This window comes from Ambystoma mexicanum, chromosome 6q (genome assembly GCF_040938575.1).
Source record: "Ambystoma mexicanum isolate Mex_15411 chromosome 6q, UKY_AmexF1_1, whole genome shotgun sequence".
NCBI classification, from domain to species: domain Eukaryota; kingdom Metazoa; phylum Chordata; class Amphibia; order Caudata; family Ambystomatidae; genus Ambystoma; species Ambystoma mexicanum.
The window spans coordinates 576,419,102-576,445,821 of NC_090937.1; the positions used below are offsets into that span (position 1 = coordinate 576,419,102).

At 45.8% G+C, this 26,720-nt stretch overlaps 1 protein-coding gene across 1 annotated transcript in view; it reads right to left on the reverse strand.

The window, feature by feature from the left end:
• Positions 1 to 154: 154 nt before the first annotated feature.
• Positions 155 to 26,720, reverse strand: part of LOC138516152 (bifunctional heparan sulfate N-deacetylase/N-sulfotransferase 3) — a 758,026-nt gene continuing 731,460 nt past the window's right edge. The window contains exon 14 of the mRNA XM_069631061.1: positions 155 to 11,274. Within this exon, the coding sequence (XP_069487162.1) occupies positions 11,155 to 11,274 (120 nt within the window). The 3' untranslated portion in view covers positions 155 to 11,154. The remainder of the gene's footprint in view (positions 11,275 to 26,720) is intronic.

Here is a 26,720-nt window from a genome sequence, read left to right on the forward strand (position 1 = left end):
GTTTGTAAAAAGTGCTTTACTCTTTTAAGGAGCCTTCTCTTTAGTGCTTGTCTCTTCATTTATCAAAGGGGCGAACCAAAGTGAGTAGGTACCAGCCTACTAAAGATGACAAGAACTTTCTAATAACAGAACAGAGAAGACACAGAGGCACACATGTTATTTTCAGAGTTTATTGTTGCACATCTCAGATATCATGCCACTATTAGAATAATAGCCATTTAAAAAAATCAACAATGGAGAAAACAATTTTTCCAGCAATTTTCATTCAATGTGAATGACGAAGATAATACAGCTAGAAACATTTAAATAAACTTTCTTTTCTCTTCCTGAGGAAGTTTCACATTAGTTAAGCAGGTAAAACATGTGTAACTGTGCAATTAATAGGCTAAACCACACCTTCTGTGTGTAGCTTGTTATTTACAAAAGGTGGAATTTAGAGATTTCACTTCTACTTGTGGCGAGGAAGTCCATCTGAGGCAAATTCTGTGTTATTGGCATCTAGCCAGGGCAACTAGCCTAATAATGCCTGACAAAGGTGACTGCTAACTTTTCCCCTCCGGGCAAGGCAAGCCCCTTTCAATTATATAATGTGTAATGTTAAGGGCCCCTTATCAAGTAATGACACCCGGCACCAAGAGCTATACAGTGGGAGGAGTTAACATTCATAAACTCTGACAGTCTTTGAGGGGTTTGAAGTCCTCAAAGCGGATTTGCTGCACTCATTGCAGGGTTTGGGCAGTTGGCAGCGGGGAAGTGTCCTAGTTGGTCCAGTACACACTACAGTCTTCAAATAAAAAAGGACAAGCAGTGGGACCAAAAGGTAGTGGAGTGGCTCAACAAAAGGTAGCACAGGTGCTTAGGCAGGAGACAGGGCAGGTGCCGCCAACCTGGGAGCACATTACTGTACACATTTAGCAGGTTGTAGATATCTGAACTGTACCCATTGTACTGCACCAAGTTACTGTACACCCTGTGCAGTGACTGCAGGCGATACTAACAAAGACTCACAGAGTCGCTCAAACATAATCCGTCCTATCATATCACTGCAACGAGATCACCAAACGTCAGAGTGCTTGTCAATTCCCGTTGGTCAGTTTCTATTAACACACTCTGCTTTCTCCTAAAAAATAAAATCACCAATCTAATTCTGCGATTGAATGTGACAACATGGCCGCACTGAAAGCCAAAGTATTACCTATAAAAATGGTACTGTAAGTGCTTGCTTTGCCCTGCCCCACATTGGCCCACCGCCCAAGAGGCTTGGAGTGTGACATGAGATCTCTGTGAATCCATCATTACGTTGTCATCTGAACTCACGACGCTGTGTTTAGGTGTCAAGGTCAGGTAGCACTTGGGTTATTGACTCAGTGAGTGCTGTGCAACGGGTGAGCGTGATAGGACTGAGAATCAAACATTGTTAAAATAACAATTTAAAAGGAAAGTACATTATACATGTCATGAGAGATAAATTAAGATGGTCGCTAGATTGCATCATGTCACAATGAACGCTGGCTGGCATGTATGAGCGGAGGCAACCATGAGTCTTACGGATCTCTTTTGGCAAAGTCCTGCCATAGGCTCGCCAATCTTGGTTTAGCCACCCAAACCCCCCATTCTACCCATGGTCTGATGGCCCTGCAGCCTTGGTTTAGCCATCAACCTCTGAATGCTTTTCCTCCACTTTCCTTTACCAAGCGTCTTCCTCATCACTTCGCCCCATATGACTCGTCCGGAGAAAGGTGAAAAGTCCTTATTTTTTTTTACCAGTTTTCTTTTTTACCAGTAGAATACTTGGATAAAAGAATCAGAGGCCTTTATTGGAAAGAATGTCAAAGACACTGAGCAGTGCAGACCTAGGGGATATTTTTGTTGGTTGAAAAGCGTTGCAATAATCTCCAGACATGACATTCAAGATACCTGATTTACCTGTTGATTTTTACAGGCCCAGTTCTCCTGGTGACAGGTTTTGCTCTGACACTTTGTTTGACTCTTAAGGAAGAATATTTAACACACAATGTAGCCCTTCCATATGGAGATCGAAAAGGATTTTGGAATGTGAGTTGATGAAGAGTTGGTGTAGCAATGATGTAATTATTTGCACCCCAGTTAGATTCGGGTCACCTGGCATCTGCAGCCCTGGCACCGCACGCCTAGACCAGCAACTTTTACTTCCTCAAAGATTTGGGACAACTTTAGGCAGCAGGCCCGTGCAAATACAAACCCAACATGTAACTCTAAATTCCGGCCAATCTTTTCAGTATAACACATTATATTAAAAAGTTAGTATTCCAGACAATATTTGTTGTTGATGTAAACTATTTATTTTCACTCGTGTGTAGGATTTTGAAAATTGCAGGCTATGAAAAGGGGTAATTGTCCACCTTTGGGAAGATCAGAAAAAAGTGATCGTTTCTTCTTCAGGCAAAGTTCAATTCACGGGGGAATGCTTTTGATCTCTCCTCAGTTCAGTCTGCAAAGCACCGTTTTTTTCTGAGATGCAGCCATTGACTCGCTGTCCTACGTGCTTTACAAGTCTCCTGACATGCCTTCAATTCCAAAAACCCTTTTTTGTAATGTTGTTACACTTTACATGTGTTCCTCTCACCACAATTTGTTTTCCTGCGTTGTTGCAGCCAGACTCACTGTCCACACCGCAGCATCTGATCTATCTGCATAGTGCAGTATTTTCCTTTTCAGTGTGTGGTGTCATAAGGCACAATGCCTCTCAAGTGAGCCCCTTCTTTAGTACCCTAACATTAGTCAATCTGGATGGGTGGACACGCCTCCTAGCCAGACCTAAAAAGAGGCCATCTTTTAAGTGGCTGAAGAAACACTACAGGACCTTTGGAATTTCAACAGCTGTGAACGACATTCTGAAAGCGTCTCGTCCGCTGCCCCAATAAACTCACCATCAATGACTCCTCTTCCATCTCTTATTTTTAAACAATGGACCTCTTTTGCTCTGCGCAGACAATCTGTTCGAAGCTGCCCGCGAAAACCTTGAGGGGTCCGCGCGCGCTGCATTCCTGCAATGACAAGTGTTTTGTAATGGAAATAGCTATGAATGGCCCTGTAATGGCATTGCCAGATGGCGGGGCTGAAATCCAGAACAACACACGCTTTCCAGTCGAGAACTTGCCGCATCCTGCAAGGGGGGCGGGGGGGGGGGAGCGGATGCAGATCAGCGGATGAGCGGTCCCAGCACGAGGCAAGAGTGAATTACAGCAACACAATGGCGGTGCCATCGGCGCAAGCATCGCTGCCGGCTGCGCTGCTTGAGCGGGCCTTAAAAATAAATCATATTCTATTGTTCAGAAACCAGAACATTTGGATATGAAAAATCAGACGCCGCTGTGCTTGAGCCACATATATTAAACATGAGGCCTGGAGAGATGGCGGGCAGAGGCAAGCGCGGGTCAACGGAGGTAGAGGAGACGTTCCAGATTTACAGTGTCGGGGGGGGGTCAGACAAAATCACTGCTGACCGGTGTCTCATGGGCTGCAGATGTGGCTCTCGGGGGCGCATGCTCAGCTAGCGGGGCGCGTTCTCAGCTAGTGGTAATGTGGTCATCACAAAGTGCCCTCGATGTGTGAGGGAATGCGTGGAAAGGACATGCTTGAGATCCACGCTGTTGATAATTACCCAAATGTGGAAAGGGCCACTGATGCCTCCAGACTCCAGATGCACCGTCTTCTTCCCACCACTGCACTGTGTCAAGTGTCAATGATGGAGCTACATGAGCTTGGGAAATTCTCCTGTAAAGCCCAAGGCTCTAGTCATTAGACGAGTCTCCTGTGGTCAGGCCGGCATGCCACTTGCTACGTTAGAGTTCTGCCACTTTGGCACTCCAGATGTTTTGCACTATAGCTACCTCCAGCCCTAGCCAATGGTGAGGAACGATGGGAGTTGCAGTCCAAAACATCTGGGGAGCCAATCCTCCAGACCCCTGGATCACCACTGCTAGAACATCTTTCAGGAAAAGCCACTTTCGGATTGGACCACTGGGCACACCAGAAGAAAGTTGAACCAAGTATTCATTCGGTTAGTCTTCCTAAAGAAACCATGTTTCTAAAGAAAGACTAAAAGGCCTCCTCATAGGCTCCCTCTAATGTTTAAATAACAATTTGCGCCACTATGTACCTTGCCGTTCACCTACTGTCTAGAACACATCACCTGCCCTTTCGAACATGCTGTAAACCTGTAACACTGCAGGCTTTCCACTGCTGATCTAACCTTTTACCACGACAATGGCCACAACCCATATTTTAAGCAAAGGAGTTGTATTCCAAATCTATCAAAAAGCTCCATCACTAAGAGGGACCAGAAGCCACATTTTAAGCCAACAATTTAGAATTTCACCTTAGTGTTAGAAGAGGCTCGCATGTTATACTTTGCTGCAGATTATAAACATAGAACGGAATTGTAAAAAATCAATGTAAACAAAACACATTTTGTGAATGTTAGAGTTATTGTAAAAAAAAAATGGAAGGATCGTCTCAACAATGAAAGTGCTCTTTCGAAGTACTGAGCAAAACATACATTCCTGGTTAACCAGACTGACCTATCAGCAGAGAATGTGGCCCTTGGTCATGAGGAATGTTGTTCGATTTAGTGTATCTCAACATTTCTTTTTTCTAGTTAATGAACGTGTGATGAAAGCTTGTGTCGTTACTTATCTCTATGTCACATCCCAAAGGCTCCACTATCATGTCTATTCAAGCTAATGCATAGCCACAATGATGGCCTGGCCATGACTTGTGGATGATTGAAGTAGTGGGTCTGTTCCAGAAAGGGGAGGTTTTTGGCAGTTTCTGTATCTGCCTACATGTGCCACGCCAGCGATATAGAAATGCACAACTAAGTGTTCAAAATGGATATAATTCCCCAGTGGCCATTTGGCTAGTAAGTCAATGGTAGGATGTGTCCTCCACCCTAATTAAACCACGTGTGCCCTGACATAATGTGATTTTAAAGTGGGTGGGGATATACAGAGTACATGCACAGCGTTTGGCATCGTGGTGTTTAAACCACTGCGCTGAAATAGAAGGTTGGAGCAATTCAGTGTGGGAAAAAGGAAAGCCTTGATTGCACCGCAAAGGGCAAGATGGTTGGAAAGCAGGTGGAATGTGGTAAAGTCTTCTAAAGCAGAGGGATGGGGGGAGGCTGGAGAAGGAGCAGCCCCCGTGGTACTCCTAACAGCGACCAGGAATCACCAAAAATGTCAGATTGGCGTTTATGTGACCTTCAACACCTTGCAAAGGCTGGATGATGGCCCAACTCCATAGGTTGCCTGTCACTATGCAGAGCAGCTGAAATTCGATTTAAGATGCTCTCCATAGTCGCCAGAGCAGCCAACAGACCAAGAAATCTAGGTCACATCCCAATCACCGGGAGATGTGATTCACTTTCAATAAGCTGAAGCCTCTGTAATAGCTGATCAGGAAGGCCAAGGTACAAGGAGTTGCCATAGTCCAGGCCTGATATTACAGCCACTGACATGGCTAAAGCTTTAAGAATTTTAGGAAGGAGCGTCACAAGACAAACAAACAAGAGCTCGTCAGTGTCCCCTTTTAGAAGGCACAGGTAATATCCGGGTTGAAGTACAAGCCAAGCTTATGAGCCATTCCAGAGGGTCATAAATGGTCACCCTAAAGAGCTGCGTCATCTCCCACTCGCGTGACCTCAGCCTTTCCTGAGTTCAACTTAAGGCAGCGATCTGATGTTAAGACACCTAGGACACTCGCGCACCACATTCATTGTTTTTTTTGTATAACTGCTGCCCAGACCCTGTTCCAATCAGGGCAGAATCTGGTTGAAGTCTGGAATGAAGCATCCCATGATGTATGTGCACGTGTCTGCTGTTTCTTATATAGCAACAATTTAGATATGAAGCAATGAAGTGCTGTGAATTTGGATAAGACATTAGATGCTGCAGAGTTTTTTTTTTAAGAGGGGCACCGACAGGGCCTGTTTAGAATATCTATGATTAATTTCAGTTGCCAAAAAAAGAGTTTAGGATGCTGTTTAGAATGGGCTATAATCTTGAGTTGCTCCAACTTGATATAACTTGAGTGATGAGCCACATTTTTTCTGCGACAACAGATTTTTCACGTCATCTTCCATCAGGGTGGGGATACGTGGCCAGTGAATACATTGATCAATTAGGGGTGTGTCCTCCTCATTTTACTACTGGGGCGCGGTCTGTTTCTGAGGATATGTGATTGAATATTAGTGATCTTAGATATAACTCAAGTGGCCAAGGGAACCGAAAGTGGAAAAGGCCGATCAAAGTAAAGACACTCAGTAAATACAGTGAAGAGTTCTCCTTTAACACTGTTTGGTAAAGAAATATGAGACATAGAAGGATTCCTTCACATCATCCAGCAACAAATTCTAACTGCGCAGCTGAGCGGGATAGCTCTCTTCATGGAATGGCCTGTAAGTAGATGCCAGCAAGGGATACCAAAGGATTGAAAATTGGCTGACATCTGCACCGATCCTGCATTTTCTCATTATGTTTTCTCACGTCGTCAATGGTGAGAGATTGTGGAAGCCGTAGTCCAAATCATCTGGAGAGCCGCTGGTTGCAGACCCCTGTGGCTACTAAGTTTGGTACTTTGGCCCAGTGCAATATAATCGTTCCCCTATCTTTAGTCTCATTGAGGACTGCACTTGTTGACTCCTGAATATTAACATCTAGTCAGGTTTTCAAGATATGCACAATGAATTGATAAGAGAATGAGAGCAATTTTAAACCATGAATGTCATTTTATTTGATTTACAAGTGTATTTGGTCATTTGGATTGGATATTTCTGTCTGGGTGGTCGACCAGCCAGTTCTTCGAGGAAGGTAAACAAGGAAAGTAACCATTTCATGGCTTCAGAAATCAATCATTTAATGTCTGTGGGCATTTGGTGCTGAAAACCTATTCTTTAGAGCCAATTCTTGTGGTATTCGTCACGCGCTCAAACGTAGACTCCAGGGCGCAATCGATAATGGCGAGAGTGGCCACCAGTTTTCACTTTTCAGACCTAAGAAACCGTTCAGAAACAAAAATGTATACTTTTTCTCAGGAGTGCCAGTGAAATCTGCAGAAAAGGTGAACAGTAGAAATTTGAATGCTTTCATTGGATCGTGGTATTGACTTATGTTTTTCGAAAGTATGCTCTAATCACTTTCCTGGATTCAAGGGTATATGCGACTCGCCAAGTTTGCTTTGCCCAGCCATGAAAGAATTTGACGAAAGAAATTTGTCATAAATACACACTAACTCATGGCAGCAATTTGTTAGAAAAACAATCCATTTGTGAAACCGTATAAAGTTTTTTGTTTGCTCATTAAAATCCTGGAATATAAAGACCCTTTTTTTCAGTATGGCAGAAAGTTAGATCGCCATCCTTCAGATATGGTTTTGCAATTTTTTAAAAATCTACACTATTCAGGAATTATATCTTTGGTACATTTATTCAAATCTAACTTTAAATATTGTATGGATCTCTGATGACATTGGGCCTCATTACAAGTGTGGTGGTCCGGAAATAGGGGGGCCGGTAGCAACGTACTGGCACCCTTTCTGAACCGCAACAGTCCCCGGTAGGCAGACTTGTAACGGAAGCACCAACACCATTAGCAACGGTGCCGGTGCCTCCGTGTCCCCATTCCCATGGAGCCCTTTTGGACTCCATGGAAACGGGGACTTACACTTTCCCCGCCTGATATCCGGGGTGCCGGGAGTTGTAATGTCCCGATGGCACTGGCATATGAGGCAGCGGAAACAGTGTTACGAGTTCAGTGGCAACCCGGCGATAGCACTGGCAGGTTAAAGCCGCACTCATAATGAGGCCCATTGGCTGCACATAAGCTGAAAGTTCTGCAATCTGCAATTATTTCTTTCATTTGAGAGGCCTCTTTCAGCATGCTTGTACCACGCAGCCGAGCTCGGGCCATTTCATCCTGTTGTGCTGGCTTTTTCCCCAATGCAATGCCATTTCCCCCTGGTGCACAGGCTTTTCCCCCTGGTGCACTGGCTTTTCCCCCTGGTGGGCAGGCCTCCCCTCCCCCTAATGCAACGGTATTCCCACCTACATGTAGTGCCTGGTGGAAATTCTAGTTGAACAATGACAGCTGGATCTAATTGGATCCTGTTTCTGACATAAGTGATTTTGACCATCCTATCGAGGATCTATGTGATTTTAACGAATTAAAAAATAGAGAATGACATTTCAACGAAACAAAGAATAAATATAGATTTTTTGGGGGGCCTACCCCTGACCTCCATCCCCCCATGTTGAAAACCCCACCCTAACTCCCTTTCCACCAGATTTAACCCCTTACCCCGCCCGTATTTTTTAAAACAATTCGGTATTTCTTCATTGTTTTTATGTTTCGTTATAATTTCATTCTTTATTTTCTATTGGCTAAAATCACTGGATATCCCAATCACCTGTTGTGGAGGAGTTCCCAGATGCTAACTGACTCTTCTAGCTCGGCAATGGTGTCCACTTTAGTTTGTTTGTCTTGCTTGGAATGTTTTACTTAACCAGTGCGATTTTCCTTGTTTTCTCTTTTAGGCATAGAGAGTACAATGTTAAATTCCCTAAATGTGGCACCTAGGTCGAGTAAAATACATGTGTAACTAGCCTGCTGGAAGTGGGGTGAGGGCCAGTCAACCCCCAATGGAGTCTGCCACTAATGTTCATTGAGGCATAACCCTTGAAAGAAAGAACAAGCCCTGCTGTGATAATGTGTCTGAGCTAGTTATTTAGGTCAGATCCCAGGGTTGGCTCTTCAGAGCACGCAATTGCAGCCTTGCATTTATTTATCTATGTATCTACTTATTTCGTAGCTGTTTGCAGCACACTCACACCACCAAAATGGCGGCTTGAACTCAATCTAATTGTATGATCCCAGTAAAGGAGGCAGGGCCATCGACAGGTTCCTGCTCGGATTGCTGTCGGATTAGGCAGTGGAAGATGCCAGATGGCAAATGCAGAGGGATACATACTTCTGTTCTTTGCTGTTGTGCATCCAAGGCATCAAAAAAGGCGGGTTTCAGCAGGCCGCGAATATTGAGTTTGGGAAGCACAAAGCGTGGCAGAGGGGACAGGAGCGCAACCAGAAAAATCAAGTAATTTAGTGAAACGTAAAAGAAGTAAAAATGGGATTTGCAATTCTGAGCAGCCATGAGTGGGGAAAAAAATAAAGTGAATATTGAAACCTATTCTTTTCTATTAGCGAGACAGCAGACTCTTGAAGAGGTTTTACTGCCACAATGGCTGCACTTCGCCTTTTTTTAAAGGCTCTGCCTCATGAACTTCATTCTATGCTCGCATTTCTTCTCAGCTCCCTCTTTACAACCCCCTCCTCCCCCCCGGGCACTGTGGTCGCCCAAATCAATGTGGCCACTGTTTTTAGTAATTTTGAGTCAATTATTGCATTACGAGTACACAATATAGGGCTAGAAGAGTGGTTTAGACTTTTGGGGGACCGGGGTGCTATGCGTATGGCACAGGGACTGCCTAAGGTGCCTTGCAGATAGCAGTGGCAAAATGACCCTGTAAATTCGAAATCTAGATTACTTGAAAGGTGGGGTGCGATGATGGCAGTTTGCCTAAGTGCTGAACAAAGGGTTGCACCTACTCTTTCTGGGACTGGCATTAACTTTATTCAAAACTATATTTCTGGGGGATGTGCCAATACCAAAGCATGTTGACCAGCACCACTGCGCCTTGGCCTGTCCTTTTGGGAAACGAAAGCTGAATGGCGATTTGCAGAGCCCCAAAGCAGTCGTTGTTTACGGCCTGCCTTCACCAACCCATAACTGACCACCATCAGATTATATGGGGAATGCAGGGCCGGAGGCCCTAGCCAAGCGGCGACTAGGACGGCTCTCTGTTCTAGGCCTTTGTTAAGGAAACTTTGCACCCGTGCAAGTGTGAAGACTGGGCAAAATGGCACTGCACCGGGGCAAATTCCCTGCAATGAGGGCCCTGAAATCCACCTCCCCTTGTACAGTAAGAGCACCCAATACTTTACAAAACCCATTGCCCTTGTGAAAGTGATGCATGTAGTGTTGCTGTCCACCCAAATATCTCTAATACTCTAGAGTGGAGCTTTTTTGGGCCAGACGACTTCATGCAGTCTTGGGCCAATGTACGCCACTGTGCCTGATCACTGGTATAATGGTGATCACTGGTATAATGGGCTCGATTTTTGCTTCACAGCACACAACTTTTCTGCATTATACAATGTGAGTATGAACACATTTCATCCTTTGCACGGCTCGATCGTACAATGCAACTGACTTGCTTAAGAGTTGCGCAGTGCAGACGCGTACCATTTGACAACTAAGGGCTGTGGTGGGTAACAACTATACAGTGTGTACAGTACAGTCAAAGTCGACCTTCTAGTTGGCAATTCACAGAACAATCCGATCAAAATGAGCACATCTACTTTTGTTACACAGTGAAGGGGCTTGTTCTCTCATTTTCTCCTGTCCTGTGTCAAGTGCTGTTGTGTTTCTCCTCAGTGCAGTGGATGGATGACATAGTGCAGCTATGTGACATATCCGCGTTCAATGTTATCCTGCCAACGTAAGATGCATCTCTTTGCTCTGCCGCGCTCTTTGTAGCTTAGCGCATGGGAGCGTAGCAGGACCGGTGGTGGCGTACCTTTCCAAGTCATCGGTTGCGAAGTAGCTCAACGACAGCAACATATTAGATACCATCTCATGATTACTTGGCCACCATTAACCACTATGACGTACCCTAAGCACCAAATACGGAATAAATACAGCAAACCGGTGGCCTACTCGATACACAGAGCTTCCTTGCTTGATGTATAAAAGTGTAAATAGCCAGTATGAAATTGGACAGATGCTTGTACTCGATAGGTTGCAATCTGCGCCCGTCTGTTTGCGCGGCAATCTACCCCAATCCACAGGCCCAGTGGGGCGTGGAACAGGAAGGCCTCCCAAGTGGCGGCAAGCATAGTCCCCATTCCACATGCCAGCACATGGAGGGCCGGAAGACCTTCATCTGCTTCACGTCTGGCGAGGTATGTCTGGCAGTCGTCTGTTGTGTAGAGTGCAGTGCCTTTGGGAATGGCCTTCGAGGTGTCGAAGAGACATTTTGAAGTCTTTTTTCCTCCAGTGCTATCTGACTTTCTGAAGCTCCTGCCTGAGCCACGATGGCAAGGGTTGTCCCAGTCTGTGCAAAAGTTTGGACAGTTCCACACTGTGCTCTCTGTAGTAGCTGGACAAATATGCTCTAGACTGAAAAAAGAAGGAAAAAGAAGTTTGTGTTAGAGAAGGCTTGGAAAACCTGTCTTATATTCTTTGTCAAATAAAAAACATGCTTTTATATAACGTTCTGACATATTTCCTTGGCCGATTCCATCTGACTCTGAGTTTGGGTAGTCTTTTGCAGTCTGTGAAGCAAGTTTAACTATAAAAGAAGCTTCGTTTTCAGACCTTGATTACTTTCATCATAAATTCATATCAAATTAATTATTTAACAGCAATAAACAAAGGGAACTGCAACATGGTCTCGGCAGGATAGCTGAGGGGCAACGTGCTTGCCTTGGAAGTAAGACGACACGAAGCAACACAGGCTCGATTCCAGGGTCCGTGCTTAGAAACCTCTGGGTATTAAGCGCGTTATAAATAACCTATCATATCAAATCATATTATATCATTGCTTCTTCACAGACTGCGTACAGCAGACCTAAGAATCTTAGAAGTACTCCCACTGCTTTCCGGCACTCACAGCTCCCAGCCTGGAGGCAAACAACAGCCGTGTTGCCTTAATTGCGACTCATTGACTTTCTGTGCATGAGCTACTAGCGAGGAAATCTAGTGGCCAAGTTGTCCATTTTGGAACCTGCGGTTCCGACACTCAACCGTGAATTACGTGATTCTGCGTAGTTTACTTCCTCACTGTGTCCTTGAATTGTAAATATGCCCAAATCAACAACTGTACAAACTGGCTTCCAGTTTTGTTACATTTCTCCACAAATAACAGTGGTTTCTGTATTCTGGTCTCAACCGGGCTTTGACGTTTTTACATTGTGGCAATAAGCCACAAGACAGAGGGCCAATACCAGCCAAGTTAATGCCCCCGGGGCCTGTAGTTACAGGCCCGGGGGCATTACCGTGGGCGATATTGGGCTGCTGTCTCATGGCTTATTGCCACAATGTAACAACGTCGAAGCCCGGTTAAGACCAGAATTGGCCCGCTGTCGAGGGGCTTATAGCCATTAGCCATTAGTACCCCGGCCCATTAGACCGGGGTACTAATAGCATTTTTTTCTGCTCCGGCCGCATTTAAAAAAATAAAATAAAAAGTCAAATAAAATGGCTACCGGGAAAGGGAAAACATAGTCAATTTTCCCTTTCCATGGTGGCCATTGGGAGCGGACGCGCTGGGAACAGAAGTGTTCCCAGCACGTTCGCTCCAGAGAAAAGAAGAAAAAAGAAGGTAAGTGGGGTTGGGAGGGCGGATAGGGGATAGTTTGTAGGGGAGGAGGGTGGAGGAAAAGAAATAACTTACCTGAGTCCCTGCCGGGGGACGAAGGCAGCCTCCAGCCATGGGAGGCTTGGAGCGGGGATTGCCCCGTTTCGACCCACCTCATTGGCTAAGGGGCAGCCACGCCCCCCCTGCCGGGAACAAAAGGCACGTAGTACGTGCAAGGGATTCCCGGCCTGGTAATTCCCCGGCGAGTGCCAATCAGAATGCTTGTTGCATTGTGGTTGACCCTCGCTGGGTACTAACGCCTGGTATTTGTTCACATATTTTTTTGCCGAACATTTTCGGCCCGAAAAAAGTAATCGAAAATTATGGGTGGGGGAAATGGGGTAAGGGGATATAAGTGGTAAAGGGGTGGGGAATAGGAACTAGATAATAGCGAAGAGGGGGCTGGGGGACCCACAAATATATATATATATATACTTATATATATATAAAACAGGACGAGTTTTTTCAGCCGAAAACCTTTGGTAAAAAACTCTGCAACAAAATACCTGGCGATGTAAGAATATTGAACCCTCAACCGGGGCTCAGACACCCTGCTGTTCTATGCACAGTGCACATGTTCAGGACGCTCCTCATACTGCAAATGCTGTCTATGGGGTTTGTGGGGGTGGAGGGGGGGTGCTCCATAGCTCTATGTAGCAAGGTCTGCACTTTATCCAGCATCAACAATTCTAACTTCAAACACGTTTAATAGACACCCATATCTCAATGTTATAAGGACTAGTGGGTCACATCCATCTCTACAATGTTCTTGGGCACAAAGTAAACAATGGATTGTAAAGTAGCCAGGTCACGAGGGAACACTAGCCAGGGAAGCTCTCTGCTTTATTTGGACAAGTAGAACATTGTTAGACTAGTCTAAAAAATTGTGAGTAGACCGTTCTTCCTAATAGCAGTTCCACTGCTACCATATTTCAAATAGAAGACACCAGGAGGTGAATTCGGCTTCCCTTATCGTCTGACTAGAAAACAACTTTGCATGCAGGACCATAGATGTTATTATTTTATGTTTAATGACAAATGTACTCATCTGTCATCTATCAGACCTAACAAACCTATTTTGTTAGGTCTGATAGATGTCGGCCAGGCATGCTGCTCAATCCACCCTCTGCCCATGTGAGTACATGACTGCCCATCAAACTGCAAACTATATCATAGAGCATGCTACGGCGTTCGCTATCCTATATCATGCGGCCGCAAAGCCCTGCGCTCGCAGGCCCTCCCCATTCCCAAACCTCCCGCTCATTATTGTCAGTCTGAGCAACCGCACCACACTATTACCTCCACTAATCTGGCACCTTGTCCACACCTGTGGAATCATCTGTGCCCTGCATACCACCGTCGTTTGAACCACCGCGGATGGCAACACCACCGATCTGTATGCTCGCGCCCGAGCATGTCGCCAAGCTTCACAGATCCTACTGAGGCACTTTCTCACCCCAGCCCCTCATCAATGGCAACACACCATCGCTACCTAGGCGAGTCGCCTCTGTTGTCAGTGCTTGAAGCCTCCCACCTCACCTCATACCTTGCACCCTGACTTTGCCTGCATATTCTGCAATTCGAATCTAGGCAATCCATACTGTTGCTAATCGCCCATGTGGACATTATTCCTACACTTCTACCCATGTACTGTAAACTAGCATAGCTTGCACTTTTCAGACAATATTTGGCAAATTGAATCTAGCTGACCCCCTTTCTTGTTATTCAAACTGACTTAAAAACATTTTTTTTTGCTACTTAAATTGTCATATCTTGAATTTTCAGACTCTATTTGGCAAATTGAATCTAGGCGACCCCCTTTTTGTTATTTAAATTGTCATAACTTGCATTTTCAGACTATATTTGGCAAATTGAATCTAGGCGACCCCCTTTTTATTATTTAACTTCTCATAACTTGCATTTTCAGACTATATTTGGCAAATTGAATCTAGGCGACCCCCTTTTATTATTTAAATTGTCATAGCTTGCATTTTCAATCCATATTCTGCAAATTGATTCTAGGTGACCCCTTTTTTGTTATTTAAATTGTCATAACCTATATTTTCAGACTATATTTGGCAAATTGAATCTAGGTGACCCCCTTTCTATTATTTAAATTGTCATAACCTGCATTTTCAGACTATATTTGGCAAATTGAATCTAGGTGACCCCCTTTTTGATATTAACAATTCATGCTGACATGATTCTTGCACCTCAACCCATGCACTGTAAACTGTCATAGCTTGCATTTTCAGGCCATATATCTAAAATTGAAACTCGACCCAACCTACCTGCACACCTTACTTCATTAACCATGCCAACCTGGATCATAATCATCATGCTTCCCTTTTGCCTGGTACCAATCGACCTGCCGTGCACAGGAGTGCATTTTCTATCCCACCCCAACGGTCTCAGCAGGCCAGTTTGCCTTAGACACCATCCTATCCCATGTCCAACCCCCTTCCTACCTAACCTAAATCCATTAAAAATCAGCCACATTCAAACTATCCCCATCGCAGATACATGCACCATCCAAGGAACAATTCTCGACCCCAAGCCCGACACTCCTACTCTGAACAATAACTTCATATGGAACTCGCATCCATGGGTAGGCATATTGAGACGCAACCGCCTCAGAACCAGGACACACACCACCTTGCCTTCATCCAATTCAAGTCTGAGCAAAAGAAAACCCAAACTAACCACTCACATTCCATATGTAAAAACATTACCCGATCAGATGACCCCCATTCCAATGCCCCATCCCCTCGCACTTCCAACAGAAAAATATGCCAATCCACCACTGAAAAAATCAAAGGTGCACTAATCAATGCAAGATCATTAGTCGCCCATGCTCTAGACATAGCCGAAATCATCTCGCTAAACGATCTAGACTTCCTAGCTATCACTGAGACCTGGCTCCACACAGCCTCAGGTCCCACATTGGCACTAGCCATCCCTAATGACTACACCATCTACCGCATGAATAGACAATCATCCAAAGGCGGAGGAGTAGCCTTTATAGCAAGAAGTTGCATTAACATAAGACACACTTTAAACCAAACTCTCCCATCTGCTACATTACTCACCATCAAACTATCTGCCACCCACTCAAGTACTATCACCATCCACCTTATTTACAGGCTGCCAGGCCCATCTCTTCCTTCGATGAAGACATAGCGCTCCTACTCTCCACTAACGTCAAACCCAACACACAGATACTTATTCTAGGTGACTTCAATTTGGGCTACAATGATGAGAAAGATGATAAAGCAAGCGCCGTAGCAAATACTATCTCCGAATTAGGATTTACCCATCATGTCACTCAACCCACACACAACAAAGGCAGCACACTTGACTGGATCGCAGACCTAAACTGCAACACCTCCATCTTCTCCAACACACCATGCGCCTGAACTGACCGCCATCTCATCACCTTCACCATCAACAAAGATAAACAAACACCAACACCTCTGCCTAATGCACCGCCCACATTCACAAGAAACAGCAAAAACATCACAGCTGAGAAACTCATCCCCTTACTCCAACCTATCATCAACTTCACACTCACCATCACTAACCGCACAGACTTAGTAGACCTTTACAATTCAACCATTACCAAGGCCATCAACACAATAGCACCCCTCAAACTGCGAAAATCCAAACCACGAGCACACCTCAATTCATGGTTCACACCCGAATTGAAAACTCTCCACAAAAACAAAAGACAAGCCGAACTAGCCTGGAAACAGTCTCCCTCCATTAACAACAGAACTTCCTATTCATTAGCCTCCAACACCTACAAGAAAGCTATCATACAAACAAAAAATAATATGTACAATGAGAGATTTAGCAAAGCCAAATCTAACACTAACGAGCTCTTCAATATCCTTCGAGACCTAGAGACCTGTACCAAAGAAATTGCTTGGTGTACCAAAATACATAAAGCACTCATGGGTAAAATCACCATGTTACTGTTGGGTGTCCTGACCCACGTTTAAGCTATCCTGCTACAACATTTGGTGCTGTGGGCTTAGGAAATTCAAGATGGCGGAAAACCCACATGTGCGCCGAAATCCAGGAAAGCTGCGCAGTTTGTGCGCCCACCAAAATGGTTGCCTCACTTGCCACCCACCAGTGCGAGAATGAAAGGCCGGGTTGCCATGAGGGAAATGGGTTGCCAAAGGAAAAACAGTAGCGCCGGTTAGCTTCAAAGCGCTTTAAAACCACCATTGGACTACCCGCACAGTAGTCTGAAACCATTGGGAATGGCAATGCTGATTGCCAAATGCAACCTAGAATTGTGGGGAATTCATTTCTTAAATCCCAAAAATGGGTGCAGTACCAGTACTCACCACTATCCAAAAGCCGGCGTTTTAAAACCACTCTGTGTGTTTTTCTGAAGGCAAGCAAAATGCCTATTTCAAACCTTGCAACATGTGCAAAATATTCACTGAACACCAGCAGACATTTGGCAGAATGGAGTTTTGTGTGCCTACAAAATCTGGGAAATGAAGAGCCCAAAAACAATGCTTATAACAAAAATGCTATGGAGTCAGCAGCTTAAGCCTAACTACAACTGGATTTAAAACCACCAAAATCGAAAATGTTAAATTAAATGAGTGACCTATGTTTGGTGTCACATGCCTTTGTAACTGTTGAAATGTCATAGTTTTGCACTTAGAATCAGCATTCTAGCTGCATGTGTAAAATTACAAGTTATTTTAAAAGCAACAAAGAGTTAGCTGAAGGTCTGGCTTAAGGAACTTGATTTTGCCTAGCAACGGATCCCATCAGCAGTGAAACTTGAGTCACCACTGTGTTCCCAGGCCAACCTTCCTTTTGCTGCCCAGGCTAAGGATATGCCATCTATCTGATAATTGAATTATCTGTGCTCTGCAAGAGAGTGAACAAAGCCCTCTTCACTCAGGCAAAGGTTTTTATTACCGCAGTCGTAAATTGTAGCTTCCTCTTGGCAGGAGCTGGGAGGAGCACTGCCTGTGAGAGCAAGCTGGCTTGGCAGAACTGGAAAGAACCAGAAATTCAACCTGGTGCTGAGGGTAAACCACACCCCTTTGGAGCCAGAACATAACTTTAAAAAGATGAATAACTCATAGAGCGGACATGTGAAAATTTTATAAATGATACCATAATTCTTGTGATTTTTCTGCCCACAGTTTAAGACGTGGTAGGAACCGGTGGTATGTTCAGGGGGGTTTTAGCGGAAAAGTGGATATTACTCTAAATGTGTGCATGTTAAAAATCTGAAACTTCATCAGTTAATGTCCCTACCCCCTGCACACATGTATGTAAAGTTGGGTCCATGTCGGAAATTGAAAAAGCAGTTAAAAAGTGAAATATGTGCCAGTTCTGAATGCAAGCTCCCAGGAAGAGCAGAGTTTGAACAGGGGATACCTCCTGTAATGCATGATGGGTGCATATGATTTTAAAACAATATGTACCTCTGCAAATATGTATTTGTTTCAAATCTAGATTTGTGTGTAAGTTGACAGGAGGAGTGGACTTTCTGCAGGCTGTAAAATGACATCAATCTGACTCACAGTTCAGTTTGCCAATCAAGCGGAGGAATGGAAGTTTGACCAATTAGAAGCTGAGAGAGAGGTAGGGTCAGTGATGCTAGAACACACCCACATTCTAAACACATAAAAGCAGACAGACAGGACAGATAGGGGATTCATTTTTCATCTGCCGCTGAAAGCTCTGCCGGAAAAATCCATACTTACCTCCATCAAACTCCAGAAAGCCAAACTAGAGACTTCAATCTATCCAGAGCAGAGAGACCCAAAGAACCGGTGCCTAGCAGAGACCAGACCCCTGTGAGCAGTTCCAGAGGCCAGGCGCTGTGAGCAGAATCCGGAAAGACCTGACCAGACTGAAGATCGTGACCAAGTCGCTTTCCTGTTCAAAATCTCTTGTGAGTACTTAGCAAAACTCAGAACACATCTCTTAGTTTAAATTCATCTAATTCAATCTATTTAACCTAAGTAGAACTGCCTCCTAGCTGTCACCTGTCATTCTAGCTGCAAAAATTTGTCACTTGTCATTTTGAAAATGTGTGCGTTTAAAATTTACAAAACCAAAAACGACCTTTACTAAATTACTCATATCTCCGCAACCGTTTGGGCTAGAGACTTGCAATAACTTTCATTTGGAAGCTGAGATCCCAGGCTTTTCTAGGACCCCAAAACGGTAGAGATAGTCCTTGCGGTTCCTTTGTAATAGCGCTCGGCGCATCCGCGAATTTTACCGCGATTTGCAATTTCTTCACATGTAAAAACTGCTGCTGTTTGCTTTCCATTGGCCAGAAATTCGTTTAACCTGCTAACTATCCCTGCATCATTGCTAGTGTGAGCCTGGACTAATATTAACTAGATACCACTCACCCTGAACCTCTATAAGGGAATTAAAAGCAAATTTAGCATATTTCTCATTCATTGCCAGCACATATCCAAGCATTGCCTGTGTTTTCAAAACTCCTATCTGTTTTCTGTAAGCTTGCTGGGATTGAACTGAATTACAGTTGATTGCATTTCTGAGGACTGTGTGTTTTCCTTCCATTTCCTTGCATTGCATAAAGAGGGGGGGAGGGAATAGCCCGAGAAAAGTGATTACATTGTCTGGTTGAATCATATTGCGTATTTTCTGTACTGCATTCATTGAATATTGCATCCAACTGAGCTTACATAAAGCATCCTTTACCACATTATACTTTTGTTCCTATTTACCAGTGTGTTACCTTATCCATTTCATGTCAACTCATTAGTGATTATAAGAAGTGTGCTAGTGCCAGATTCTCCGTTGTTAATATTTATCATATCAGATTAAGTGTGAGATTCAATTATTAATTTATTATAAAGCGTGATATAATATATATTTTAATTTATCAAATAAACCTTTTAAACTTGCAAAACAGAATTACTTCTTGGCTCAGTGGGGTCAGGGGGATTCCAAGAGAGGGGTGTTATACAAGGGTAGTCATCCAGGACGCATGAACTGGACCTAAAGATATATCAATAAGGGTTTTCATTCAGTATTCTAGACTAGGCGTTAACTTGGCTGTAGTGCTGAATTGAATCCTCTTACAAATTGGGGGCTCGAGCCGAGACGTTGGGTTAGATTTACCATTTGTGCAGATTAATACAGTGTGCTAACTGACGGGATACATACATCCAGTCGGATCACCACGCTGCATTACGCTGTGAAGCATTCCTCAAAAGGGACACTCCAAGAAAAGTTCTGTTCTGCAAAAATAAAATACAAACTTCTGTAAGTCAGGACAGAGACCAATCTCTAGAATGACGACCTTAGTAGACATGAAAATAGCCAGAGAGCACCTCTTGCATAAGCTATTTGTGAGAGGTGAATGGACCGAACAGGGCCAGGATGTGTGGTTGCAGGCCATCACACAACAGGTCACTGAAACAGGGTCAGATATATATAGAGATCAGGGTCCCTTACATGTGGCCCTGAGTGAACTATATATGGCTCCTAAAGCCAAAGAGGAACACAATAAGATTGCCAGGATAGCAGCATACCTGTACCTATACGTTGGAGACATGCAGGATAGATGTGCGGAAAGCCAAAATCTGGCAAATAGGCAACAGATGGCATTACAGAAGGCCCAATCTGATCTGGACTCTTCTGAGCAGAGGCTGCAGAGGAGCCAGGAGTCAGAAAATGACAGCAGACGGTACATCACTAAAATAAAGGAGGATATGGATGTGCTGCAAAAGGAAAAGTCAGAACAGGATACCAGATTTCTGGCCCTACAGAAGGAGCACCAAGACAGTTTGGACTCCTTACTGCAGAGCCAGAAAAAGCTGGAGCAACAATTAGACTTTAACAGGGCATGCACGGAGCAGGTAGCCACCCTGCAAAGTCATCTAGATAGAGTGAAGGTAGAGAGCAACAAGCTGATCTTGAAAGACCTGGATACCCAGGCAGAGTTTGATGAGGAGCGCCAAAAAGCTGGTGCCCTTCAACGGCAAAGGGACGACCTGGCGGCACAAATGCAGGCTCTTAGTCAGGAAAGAGACGCCTTAGGCCAGGAAGTCTGCCATTTAAAAAGGAAAATGGAAGAAAATCACCTGGCCCACCAGGGGCTGGGTGACCTCCAAAAAGAAAACCAGAACTTGGTAGAGCACACCAGAAGGGTGGAAGATGCTCTAGCAAGAAAGGAGCAGGCCAATAGGGACACAGCTCAGGAGGTAACCCTCCTGCAGCAAAGACTGGCCCAGTTCTCCAGGACCAACCAGGAAGCACAGAGGGAAAATGAGGCCCTCTGTCAACACAATGATAGGCTCCAGCAACAGGTAGCGATGCAGGAGAAACTGATAGAGTCGAGTAAGGCCTTAACAGAGGAACTGAAAGCACAAATGCAGGCTCTTGCATTGCAACAGGGAGCAGGGGCGGATAGAGATGAGGTCCGCTGGGAAAGAGAGATTCCTGACCATAACCGCAGGAGCCCTAACACCAGGGGCCTTCATTTTCCCCAGTCCCTGGACTCTGCCACCCCCATGTCCCCTGGCGCACATGAGCACAGGGCCACAGGGATGGCAGATTACTATCCAGCCAGAAGCATGGGGCTCATAGGCCAGTACCATCCAGGAATGGAGGGGTGGGCATCCGGGTATGGGCACCCAAGTACAATACAGTTCAGTGGGGAACCCCAGGAGAGTAGGCCCATTAAGGGCATCCTGAAAACCTCTGCCCAGTTAGGTCAGTGGAGGGGGTACCCATCAAATCCTGACAGCAAGGAGGAATCTGAAGACTCCTCTGAACTGCGCAGGACACAGGAGACCAGGTCCCCACATTCTGCCAGCCATTCCCAGGCTCGCAGAATCCGGGAAAACCTGGAAGAACAGACGGGAACCTCTGGGAGCAGTGCCTCTGAGTCCGACGAAGAATGGACAAGGGTTACCCGAACCAAAAAGGCCAATAAGGCAAAAAGGGCCTTGCTCAAGGACCCCTTAAAGCAGATTAAGGCGATCAGGAGCGTCATCACGCCTTACCATAAGAACGCTAAGTATTCTGTTTGGGAGCACTTAGAGTTGTTTGAACAAATGATGGAGACTTTCCATTTGAAGGACAGCCAAAGCTGCATTCAATATGTAAAGTGGACCTTCTCCCCGGAATACTCCAGTTTCTTTGCGGGGCTGGAGGACCAAAATCATTTAAGATGGTCCACCTATAAGGCGGCCATCCTGAAACATTTTTCTGTTCACAGAAATCCTCAAGAGGCTCGCAAGGCGGCCTACAATTTGCAATGTGGGGAGGATCAGGCCCCACAAGAATTTGTGCAGGAGTTAAAGCGGGCTTTTGCACAGACCACAAGAAGGGTGCGCACGGATAGCCGTGAATTTATAAACACGTTTTTCCATGCCTTGCCCAAATATATCATGACCCAGCTCGTGAGGGATTTTCACGAGAAAAGATCTTTAGACTGGGTCATTGAACAGGCTACCCGCATCTATGAGGTGCAGAAGCCCATAGAAAATAAAAGCAATGCCCAGAAAAACCCCAAAGCCAACAGCACCCCTGCTGCTGCCAAGGTGGCAGAGGTAAAGGTCACCCCCGTTTTGGATTTGGAGATGGGGGGGCCTAAAAACCTACCTGCACCTAATAATGCTAGGCCCAGAAGGTCCTCGGGCCAGTCGCAGACAGGGAGCCAGGGAGGCAGCCCCACAAATGGGGTCCCTCGCTCTCCTGACTATGTAAGTCCTCGCTACAAAGGTAATCGACCCATCCTGGGTTATGTGTGGACTCCTCCAGCCCAAGGGGGGGGATCCAGACAAGCACCTAACCCAGGGAACTTCCCTCCAAACTTCCCACAGGAGGGCAGAAATTTACCAAACCCTGGGCAGAACTTTTTCCCCAGATATCCACCCGACTTCCAACCCCAAAATCATCCATCCTTCTTTCCTCAATTCCCTGAGCCCAGACCACTGAATCCGGGAGAGGGGAGGCCAAGGGTGGAGGGGTACCAAAATCTTCCCAACCAGGGGTACTACCAGAGGAGGGACAGCTACCCTTCCCGGGATCAGCCCAGGGGAGAAAACAGGGCCCCGTATCAGCCTGAGCGGGTTTCCCAGTTAGAGCGCCAGGTTCAAAACATGGCGCGGGATATGGGTCATATACTGAGGGCACAGCAGAACCCTCAGATCAGCATGCCGGCGCAGAACGCACCCAACTCTGGACCTGGTGCTCCAGAACAATGACGGGGGCAGCACCCCGATAAATCACCGGTTCCCAGGGAGGAGGCACAAAGGGAAGGGGGGTGTAAAGCCTTGGAGGAAGCTTCCTTCCTCACTTGTAAACAGCCCCTGGAAACCCAGGAACCGGAAACAAAATCTCTTGCCCCTGAAAGTCTGCCTCCTAAGGAGCAGAGGGGGGGTAGGAGAAACAAAAGACCCAAACAGACTCAGTTTGAGGAGGAGGTACAGATCTTCCAATTTGAGGGAGAGGGATCCTCAGAGGATCCTGGGAAAAGGATCTTCTCCTTCAGAGAGGGGGGAACTCCTCCCAAAGAAAAATGGGTCCCTAGGGATGCAAATCCAGACTGGGGAGATGTGGAGACTGAGCTACCGCCGCCCACCATCTCATCCCAGAACCAACAGCAAGAAAATCCCCTGGTTCAAACCCATCCTGGCGACTGCCTCCAAAAAGGGGGGGGCGGCCCAGAACCGGAACCAGGGGAACCCACAATGGCTCTGATCTCCAGTTGCCAACTTTTTCTTTCAGATTCCCAAGGCTCTCCACAGAATTCTGCCCAAAATTCTTCGCTAGCGATGTCCAAAACCAGAAAGTTAGCCCACCAGTTGTCCAAAAATGTACATTATCTGTGCCCCCTTGAGGAGAAGGAGGGAAGATATTATGCCCCGGTACAAGTACAGGGGCAGGGTACAATCTCAGCGCTGGTGGACACTGGATCTCAAGCTACCCTGCTGTCCAGAAGGGCCTTTGACGAACTGAATGCAGGAAGGGGAGAGAATTACCAAATTCCTCTCACCTCTCTTCCTGGACAACTGCAGAACTTTGACGGGAAGGAAATTCCCGTCGAGGGGACGGCAGACTTGGACATTAAGATCGGGCGACACAAGTTGAAACACCCGGTCATAGTTGTGACCCCAGAGGGTACCCCTTGTTTACTAGGGAATGACCTCCTGAGAAGGTTGTCACCCCTAATAGATTGCGTAAACAAGGTCCTCTGGACTCAGACTAGCCGACCCATAAAATTAAAACAGAGTGTCAACCATGTTAGTTTAAACGGCACCTGCCACATGGTTGAACAAAAATCTGACCAAGTACAATTTCACTTCCAGAACAACCAAATTCCAGACGTGACAGTAATAGCAGTAGGACAACAGACTGGTGATGGGGGGTCCTCTCTATTTCTGAAAATCAACCTTCCTTCCAGTCTAAAGTGGTACTCCACGCTGGAAGGAAACACTCTGAAATTCTATACCAATCCACAATCTGAAACTCCCACTCCTATAGTCCAGAAAGATGTGAAATCAGCTCAGAGCCTGGCTGATATTCAGCAAATTGGAGAGCAGTTGTTCATCCCTGTTCAGTTAAATGATGGGAAGGACTCTGTTCTCGCTCGAGTGTGTGTGAACAACGGTAAGAGCTTCATCAGCGAAGCCATGTTTCGCCAACTCCCAAAAGAACCAGCCATTCCCACCTTCAAACTGATAGACAAATGGGAAATGGACCTGGAAGTACCTAATTCCAAACATCTCCTGCCAAGCAGGTGTATGCTCAAAATCTCCATTGGCAACAAGAGCATAGTCCATAATTGTTGGGTCGTGCGAGACGTCCCTGCCGCCTTTTACTTAGGCAGTGACATTCTCAATCGCTTTGCCATTAGTTTGGACCTAATAAACTTCAAAGCTTGGTCCCGATTAGCGGATAATCCCATGGGCTTTGATGATCCAGAAAAAGCATTTAGGTCAGCTCAATTGCTACCTTATGCAGTTGAAATTCAGGTTAAAGAGGAAGTCACCATCCCAGAAAGGACCCGACAATTCTCCCTGGAAGTGAAAGTTAAAAGGGGACAAGAGTTGAAAAACCCTGATGCTTACATACATCTAAATGCTTCTCTCCAACAGCAAGGGTTGGGGGTAAACCCGACTCCATTAGTCAACATAGAACATGACCCCATTCTAATAGAGGTGGATAACAGCGACTTAAAGAGTATTACTCTAGCCGCAGGCACCATTATTGGAATGGCGGTTGATGACCGACATTTCTCCATTGATCTTGTAAATGAACTGTTAGGACCCATCCCCAAGGACTGTTTTGACAGTGACAGTGATGACAACGCAACACCAGACAGGATTTTTACCCGGCACGGGGGGAACTTCCTGGTGTACACTTCCTGCCCCTATGGTAAGGAAGATGTGACCTGTGACTTCAGGAGGGATGAGGTGATTTTCCAGGTACATGAGGGCTGCCCTTCCCACCTGAAGCCTCCAGTCCAAATCAGCACTCTGACCAGGGACTTCTCCACCCAGCTGGAGGAGGCTGCGGAGATAGCCAAACCAGAAGTCTTTCCAGGCTTCAGGCAGATGGTGGAAGAGAGAGTCAACCTAGCTGATGCCTGTGTGACTCTGGAACAAAAGCAAAAGTTGAAACAAGTTTTCTTGGATTTCCAAGATCTCTTTGCGGTAGACTCATATGACTGTGGTCGCACTGACATCCACACAACCACAATCCCCACGGACCCTGGCATGACTCCTGTGTTTGTGAAGCAATATCGTTTGCCTCTCGCATCAATGGAGTCCCTTACTGAAATAATTAAGAACCTTGAGTCCCGGGGAATAATCCGTCCAGTCCACAGCACGTTCAATAATCCGGTGCTGGGGATATTGAAGCCAAACGGCCAGTGGAGACTCTGTGCCGACCTCAGGGAGCTCAACAAACGGGTCCATACTTCCCGATGGCCTCTGCCCTACATTGACCAAGGGCTGGCCCAGATCCAGGGGTCACAGGTATTCACTGCAATAGACCTGACCAATGGATACTGGACTGTGCCTGTCAGTAAGGAGGACCAATACAAGCTGGCTTTTACCTTTGGGGGCCAGCAGTACACCTGGACCCGGACTCCCTTCGGATACCTCAACTCCGGCAATGAATTCAACATTTTTCTACACAAGGCCATGCCTGACTTGGGTGCAAGGGGTAACTTGGCTTATGTAGATGATGTCCTCATCAAAAGTTCATCTGTGGAGGAACATATAGCGGAGATCCGTTATGTTCTGACACAGTTGAGGGCCGCCGGAGCAAAACTTTCCTTTCAGAAAGCACAGTGGTGTAGAACCCGTGTTAATTTCTTGGGGCATGAGATTACTCCTCAGGGTCTTTGTCCCCAGGAAAAGAAAGTGGAAGCACTTCAGAAACTGAAAGACCCCACAACTCTGCGGGAACTAAGGAGCCTCCTTGGACTGACTAATTACAGCAGAAAGTTCATTGAGGGCTACGCAGAGATCACCAGACCCCTGATTCATCTCCTGAAGGGGGGGGTCAAGTGGGAATGGGGTCCAGAACAAGCCGAGGCAGTAAAACAACTCAAAAAAAGCCTCTCACAAGCGCCTTGCCTAGCTTACCCTGTCAGAAACAAGGAGTTCTTCCTGGAGACGGGGTTCTCTAATACGTGCTTGACGGCAGTATTATATCAAAAGCATGACAAGGTCAATAAAGTAATCTCCTATGCGAGCAAAACTTTATCCTCTGTGGAGGAAAAATTCAACGATTGTGAGAAGGCACTCCTGGCGACGGTGTGGGCATTGAAGAATTACCGCCCGTTTATCCAGGGGGAACACATAATAGTGGAGACTCCACACCAGCCTCTGCAATATCTCCAAAGTGACAGAATCCGGGCCGGAAATGTGAGTAATTCCCGAATTACTTCCTGGATTCTGTCAATGCAAGGCTTTCCTGTGGAGGTCAGATATGGCCAAAACAAGAAGAGTCCCCTCGCGCAAGGTCTGGCTGACTTGCATGATTGTGCCAGAGAAAACTGTCTCGAGGACGAAAGTCTGAAAATCAAGGACAACATGGAGGCATACCTTAATTCCCCACACAAAGTCTTTGAAGAAGACAAGTGTGAGGGAATGCCCACTGTGTATGTGGATGGATGCTCTTACCATGTTGACAACAACGGGGAGAAAGAATTGGTGGCCGG